Source organism: Pseudoliparis swirei, unplaced genomic scaffold (assembly GCF_029220125.1).
Source record: "Pseudoliparis swirei isolate HS2019 ecotype Mariana Trench unplaced genomic scaffold, NWPU_hadal_v1 hadal_47, whole genome shotgun sequence".
NCBI classification, from domain to species: domain Eukaryota; kingdom Metazoa; phylum Chordata; class Actinopteri; order Perciformes; family Liparidae; genus Pseudoliparis; species Pseudoliparis swirei.
In genome coordinates, this window is record NW_026613283.1 from 41698 (window position 1) to 49598 (window position 7901).

The 7901-nt window shown below is 43.2% G+C and overlaps 1 protein-coding gene and 1 pseudogene across 1 annotated transcript; both read left to right on the plus strand.

The window, feature by feature from the left end:
• Positions 1-2083: 2083 nt before the first annotated feature.
• On the plus strand, positions 2084-3840 carry LOC130191403 (histone H4-like; annotated as a pseudogene).
• Positions 3841-5820: 1980 nt separating this feature from the next.
• Positions 5821-6456, plus strand: LOC130191404 (late histone H2A.L3). Its single transcript, XM_056411049.1, has one exon. The coding sequence runs from the start codon at positions 5853-5855 to the stop codon at positions 6234-6236; it is 384 nt and encodes a 127-aa protein (XP_056267024.1). The 5' UTR covers positions 5821-5852; the 3' UTR covers positions 6237-6456.
• Positions 6457-7901: the final 1445 nt, after the last annotated feature.

Consider the following 7901-nt stretch of genomic DNA (forward strand, 5'->3'; position numbering starts at 1 on the left):
AAGCTACTTTTTAATTCCTGTCAACAGAAACTCTTTATATACAAGAGAATGACATTATCAATAATAACAACATACATTTATTATTATTTATTATTATTATTTATGTCCCAACATGAAACACATTGCAGTTTGAATAAAAATATACATTTATACATTTTTAAGTTTAAAGTATGAACTCAAACGCTTTTCTTTTAAATTCTAAAATATATAAATGGGAAAAAATATTATTTTCCCCTTCAGTTTGTAAATGTTGATGAATAAATTTAAAGAAACACAAAAATATAAATTAAATGAAAATAAAGAACGGAGATGAAAACGGAACATCAGAAACAAAGAGAAAGTTTGTGTGTGTCTGTGTGTGTCTGTATGTGTGTGTCTCTTTATGTGTGTGTGTGTGTGTGTGTGTGTGCATCTCTGTGTGTCTCTTTGTGTGTGTGTCTCTTTATGTGTGTGTCTTTGTGTGTGTCTCTTTGTGTGTGTGTGTCTTTGTGTGTGTGAGTCTCTCTCTCTGTGTGTGTGTCTCTTTATGTGTGTGTGTGTGTGTGTGTGCATCTCTGTGTGTCTCTTTGTGTGTGTGTCTCTTTATGTGTGTCTTTGTGTGTGTGTGTCTTTGTGTGTGTGAGTCTCTCTCTCTGTGTGTGTGTCTCTTTATGTGTGTGTGTGTGTGTGTGCATCTCTGTGTGTCTCTTTGTGTGTGTGTCTCTTGATGTGTGTCTCTTTGTGTGTGTCTCTTTGTGTGTGTGTGTGTGTGTGTCTTTGTCTGTGTGAGTCTCTCTCTCTGTGTGTGTGTCTCTTTATGTGTGTGTGTGTTTGTGTGTGTCTCTTTGTGTGTGTGTGTCTCTTCGTGTGTGTCCTCTCCTCCTCACCTGTCCTCAGGTGAATTATTAACCAGTTAACGATCATAAAACTTCACTTCATGGAAAGTTTGATGGCGGCTCGTAAAACGAAGCGTTTACGATCTCGCTGGCTGCTGCTCACCGTGACACGGAACCCTGGATCCAGAACCCGGATCCAGAACCCGGAACCAGAACCCGGATCCAGAACCCGGATCCAGAACCCAGAACCCGGATCCAGAACCCGGAACCTGAACCCGGAACCAGAACCCTGGATCCAGAACCCGGATCCAGAACCCAGAACCAGAACCCGGATCCAGAACCCGGATCCAGAACCCAGAGCCTGATCCTAAGTGTTGGTCTTATGAAAGAGGAAGCAGTGATGTCGTTGTTGCCCTCATTCTAAAAGCTAAATAAAATAATGATGTGAATAAAATAATTAATATTAATTAAAATATAAATGCTGCATGGGTATTGCTGTGTACCATCAGCCCTCTGAACACTGAAGAGCACAATGCCACAATGACGTCATTATTGTTGTTAGATGCTCATCTGGATCGTCCTCAACGAGGAGTTTCCTCCTGCTGCCACCTGGTGTTCAACTCATTAAAGTCAACACGCAACAACAACAACAACAACACAATTCAACATGGGGATTCCTCCTAAAGACATTTGAAACTCAAGAAATATAAAGCTTCATTTTAGAAAATATATAAATTCTATTACCAGGAATTTGGAGAGTTATTTAGAGAGAAGAAAATGAGAAAATATGCATATAAATGAGTAAATATTTATACAAATGTGTTCATATTAATATAAATGAGTTCATTTTAATATAAATGAGTTAACATTAATATAAATGAGTTCATATTAATATAAATGAGTTCATATTAATATAAATGAGTTCATATTAATATAAATGAATACATGTTGACTAAAGGTTATCGGGGCTCTATATTGTCATTATAATCGTCAGAATTATCCAACTAAACAATAGAAGCAGGAACACTAATTAAAAAAAATGTATAACTAATAAGAAGGAAAACAAATAATCCCTTAAATAAATAAATGAAAAGAATGAAAGAACCCAGTTTGAACAGCGGGTCCTCCACTAGACCACGCCCACTAGCTCCGCAGTCCTCCCGCTAGACCACGCCTACTAGCTCTGCAGTCTTCCTTTACGTCCGCAGATGAGCTATAAATCCAGCGCCGGTCCTCTACCGCTCATTGGTGAGTAGATAGATAGATAGATGTGTACTATAGGTCAGCTGACAACGAGCGGAAGAGGTAAAGGCGGGAAAGGACTCGGGAAATGAGGCGCTCTGGAAGTGTTGCGATCCCGAGCTCTGAGACTGTTGTGGTGCTTTAAGCCCTGTGGCTGCTCTGCAGGTGGAGATGGGTGAGAAGCCGCTGCATCTGAGACGCAAGCTCCTAACTATGAATTACTGGGCCAACCTGAAAGGGCATTCTAGAGAAAATCATCCAACAAAAAAAAGTGCTTCTGCCATGTTGGGAAAGAGACGGAGCCAAGCACGAGTGTTTCGCATGGAGCAGTGAGAAACTAGCCAAAGATATGTCATTGGATCAGATAACATTCACCCCAGCAATACCGCTATCAATTACACCACCATGGCTATTTCCCTCAGTGTCAGTTGATCTTTATCTTTTAGACAAAGACCAAGCATTTAAAGACAATAATAACGTGGCAGGAATGCTGGAGGATAGACTGGAGATGACATACTTATCATTTATTCCAGCATTTACAGACGGATCAAAAGACCCTGACAGGGAGAACTGGGTTTGCAGTCACCGTCCCTAAGATATGAAGTTAAAAAGAGAACCTCAGAGCATCTGTCTGTGTATACAGTGGAGACGTTGGCCATCTTAACAGCACTGCAGTGGGGAGAGGAGGTTCGGGTCGAAAGGTCATTGTCTGTTCAGACTCTAGTTCAGCACTATCCTCATTACAATCATTTACTTCACATAGCAGGCAGGATTTAATGAATGAAATATATGAAACACTGTTCCGTCTAAAGAATATGGGTATTGTCGTAGCATTTATGTGGGTACCAGCACACAGGGGGGTGCAAGGAAACGAAAGAGCAGATACACGAGCAACACAAGCGTTAGAAAGGCAGCACAAGATGGACATTTTACACAGCAAAGCAGAAGTTAAAACAATTATCAAAAGAAACATTTTGAAGGAATGGCAGCATAGTTTGGATGTAGGGGAAACAGGAAGACATCTGTATGCTGTGCAGAGGGAAGTTGGCAAAGGGAGGCCAGCTAGAAGAACACAGAGGAACCAGGCTGAGGATCGGGCGCACAAGGCTGAACAAAACAATGCATCTCGTAAATAAACAGCCAACAGGACGATGTGAGACTGTCAAGGACCAGAATCTGTAGAACATATAATCTGTCATTGTCAGAAATACACACTTGAGAGACACATGTTGAAGAGGAAGCTGGGAGTGGAGGAACTAAATCTAACAGATGCATTAAAATTGGGGGCAGGACAGGTATTACAATATTTGAAAGAAACAGGATTAAGAAATAGAATTTAAATCACTGACATTTTTGAATCTCCCTTTTGTTTTGTTTGTTTTATTGATTTTGTTTTGTGGGTATTTTGTTGGGTTTGGTTTGTTTGTTTGGTTTTGTAAGGGGAGAGGGTCTCTGGTCCACACTCCACTTCAGGAGGTGGCGGAAATGCACCGGTCACTGGATGCCATCCGCCTAAACATTTAAAAAGAAGAAGAAGAAAGGAGGCGCCAAGCGCCACCGGAAGGTTCTCCGTGATAACATCCGCGGCGGAGCGAAGCGGATCTCCGGTCTGATCTACGAGGAGACCCGCGGGGTGCTCACGGTCGTCCTGGAGAACGTGATCCGGGACGCCGTCACGTACACCGAGCACGCCAAGAGGAAGACGGTGACCGCCATGGACGTGGTGTAGCTCTGAAGAGGCAGGGCCCTGTACGGCTTCGGGGGCGAGACCACTGGGACGTGACGTCAGACACGACGGCTCTTTTAAGAGCCAATTACGTGGCTCGGAGACAAACACTTCCTGGTTGTTACCAATTGCTTAGGGACACATTATGGGATGGCAATGAAAACAATTTTGGGGCCGGCTGTAGCTCAGTGGGGTAAGAGGGCCGTCCTGCAACCCCAAGGTTGTCGGTTCGATCCCGGCTCTCCCCGTTAGTTGCAAGTCGAAGTGTCCTTGAGCAAGGCACTTCCCGGGCGCATCACTGCAGCCCACCGCTCCTTAATAACTAAGGATGGGTTAAATGCAGAGAACTAATTTCCCCATAAAGTATATATCATCATCATCAATAATCATCCAAATAAATGTAGTATTACATGCTTAATATTAGTCAATCATGATGTTTTAATTTTCAAATGTAACATCATCTGACGCACAAAGTCAACAACTTCAGATGCTGGTATTCATATCAAATGGGAAAGAATTGAAATCGTTAATGATTTTAACAATCTTGGCGTGATACTAGATCAAAACTGCAAGAAGCGCGTAAAGAAAATAGTTTAAACTATAAACACTTTGGCTAACTTCAAACATAAGAAACCGTCTCTCTGGAAGCTGCCAGACATGTTGACATGCAAGCTTGTGAAAACAACCGTCAGACCTCTGTAACGGACTCTAAACACGTTGGACAAACAGCCATTGGACGTCCATCCCTGTAGGGACGAACAAATACAATCTGCTGAGCTAAGAACGTTTTAGACTATTTTCAAATGTGTGCATAGTCTAAACGGGTTGGCCCCGCCCCCACTGAGTTGGATCCAGCAGAATGGCCTCCAGACAGGACTGCGCGCTCCGTTTGGCCGCACTGCGTTGTGCCTGTCATCCTTTTCTAGTGGACCACCTGGTGGACGTGATGAAGAACTGCAGCTCTAGCAGCACTTTAAAAAATAGTCTAAAAAATCATTTGAAAGCTGCGCTGAACTCATTGAGCAAAACTTATGGCTCTTATTACATACTTTTTATGGTTTGTATTACTTTTTAGTGGTTTTCAATACTTACTTTTAAATATTATGTTTTTCTTAAATTTAAAATGCTTAACTGTACATGGTCCCTTTAAATAAAGATAATAATAATTAACTCGTGCCATAATACATGTTATTTACACCAGTTCTGTTTATCATCCACTATGAAGTTGAATGCATATACTATTTTATCGTCTTCTAATATATCAAAGCATACAGAGCTGATTTGATTTATTCAATCAAAGGGCAAGAGAACATTTTTAGAAAACTTATTCCTTTAATTCGATTTTTACATTAGCCTCCTACGTTTGTCATACTTGGCCAAAAAAAGGCCAGAAGTTTGTTTATAGTTTTTAAACCTAATTTCATTAAATGTATTAAAGTTGTACCGAACTGAGAACATTTGAACTTTTTTCAACTGTATTGCTCAAAACACATTTCCTCTCCAGCTTTTAATTTGCAGACATTATTTAGAGTCAATACAAAAGGTGATGAAGCTTCATGTGGTCCGGCTCGTCTCACCTCCACTCGTACATAAGTCCATTATTCTCCTGGACAAAAACCTTGTGGACCTCCTGATCTTCTTTTACTCGTAACAGTGAAGAAGAGCTTTTGTTTTGGTAGGTAATCCAATGCAAACATCCCATAATGATTAAATGCAAACATATTAATTGTAAACATGCACTACAACTAAAGTAGTTAAATATTCGTTGACATATTAAGGACATTATATTTATAAAATTCATTATAATATTATTAAATGACTTCCGTGAAACTATCTCTCATTAACAATACAGAAATATATTATAAACAAACGAATTATTCTTTGAGTTGATCTTTTTGGGTTAAGCAGAAGCGACAATGTAAAACTGAAGGAGCTGTTCTCTGATTGGCCGATTGTAACTCCGCTCTTTTTGAACAATCAGAGAGCAGGCTGACTGTTATAAAGACCCGGTGTAGCCAGGGTGAGGATACTCTTCTCTGTGAGTTGACTGAGAGACCAACAGCTACAACATGTCTGGACGTGGAAAGGGAGCCGGTAAGACCAGAGCGAAGGCCAAGACCAGGTCCTCCAGGGCCGGGCTCCAGTTCCCCGTGGGCCGTGTCCACAGGCACTTGAGGAAGGGTAACTACGCCCGGCGTGTCGGCGCCGGAGCTCCGGTGTACCTGGCGGCGGTGTTAGAGTATCTGACCGCTGAGATCCTGGAGCTGGCCGGGAACGCGGCCCGCGACAACAAGAAGACCCGCATCATCCCCCGTCACCTGCAGCTGGCCGTCCGCAACGACGAGGAGCTCAACAAGCTGCTGGGCGGAGTGACCATCGCTCAGGGCGGCGTGCTGCCCAACATCCAGGCGGTGCTGCTGCCCAAGAAGACCGAGAAGGCCGCCAAGAAGTAGACACAACAACACCACAACAACAACGGCTCTTTTAAGAGCCACCACTCTGCTAGAGAGAGATCCTTAATTATTTAAATCTTATTGTTAAATATTTGCATCACTTATTGATAAATGACTGGCAGGTTTGCGTTTATTAGATTGCAGTGAGACAAAATTGCGATGTGGTGCTCTGCAATAAACATCTTGGGACGTGTCGTGTCTTAAGATGTCCACAGCGTTTGGTGGTTCAGGTTAGCTTGAATGTTAGCCCGCTACATCTGCTGCTCTAATGCTGTATGCCATATCTATACTAGCACGCGATCAGAGCGCACGGGCTGATCGTGTCAGCACTGGCGGTGCGTCCATAAAGGGCGCTAGGGCGCCGCCCCTCTTAACATTTTTAGATGAGGAAAAAAAAAAGAACATTATATCCTGTCAAAAAACATATTCCAAATCATTTAAATGGTAAATATACCGTGTTGACTCGCTAAATGTGTGGGAGACCGGCCCAACGTGTGTGCGGCTGTGAGCAAACATTTCACATGGTCGTTTCGTCAAGGACGGCTTCTCATTGGCGGATGAAACGTGAATCTTGGGGCGCAAAAATGTGCGCCCTGGCCAATCAGATCGTTTCTTATGTCACGTGACTGGAGTATTCGACCAGAGACCGGTATTGTTCCCTCAGCCAGAGAGCTCCATGGAGCTACGCGAGCAGGTAGCTAACGGAGCTGTTAGCTGGAGCTCAGTGAGTAATGCTGTTTAGTTTCTCCTGTCTGTTGTTCCAAAGTCCTGTGACTGAAACTCTCTGGACTACAACGGGGGGAGGGGTCTAAAGAGCTGCAGACAAGTGTAAAGCACGAATGTTAACGCAGCATCTAGCTAACAGCATGAAGCTAACTCGCTAACAGCATGAAGCTAACCCTGTCTGCAGACCGAACTGGCATCGAAACACAAGGAAGAAGTTGTGAAACAGACACATTCCCTCAGAATGATGGAGGCTGATTACAGACATGATGACTTTAACCAGAGAGTTATGGAGACTTTAGAGAGAGGAGCGACTCTACAGGAGAGGCTCTGTCCCCATGGAACATGTGATCTGACTCTACTCTGTCCCCATGGAACATGTGATCTGACTCTACTCTGTCCCCATGGAACATGTGATCTGACTCTACTCTGTCCCCATGGAACATGTGATCTGACTCTACTCTGTCCCCATGGAACATGTGATCTGACTCTACTCTGTCCCCATGGAACATGTGATCTGACTCTACTCTGTCCCCATGGAACATGTGATCTGACTCTACTCTGTCCCCATGGAACATGTGATCTGACTCTACTCTGTCCCCATGGAACATGTGATCTGACTCTACTCTGTCCCCATGGAACATGTGATCTGACTCTACTCTGTCCCCATGGAACATGTGATCTGACTCTACTCTGTCCCCATGGAACATGTGATCTGACTCTACTCTGTCCCCATGGAACATGTGATCTCTGACTCTACTCTGTCCCCATGGAACATGTGATCTGACTCTACTCTGTCCCCATGGAACATGTGATCTGACTCTACTCTGTCCCCATGGAACATGTGATCTGACTCTACTCTGTCCCCATGGAACATGTGATCTGACTCTACTCTGTCCCCATGTAACATGTGATCTGACTACTCTGTCCCCATGGAACATG

What these genes read in the sequence shown, in the direction of transcription:
- LOC130191404 (XM_056411049.1), top strand. Translation starts at nt 5,853, where the DNA reads ATGTCTGGACGTGGAAAGGGAGCCGGTAAGACCAGAGCGAAGGCCAAG.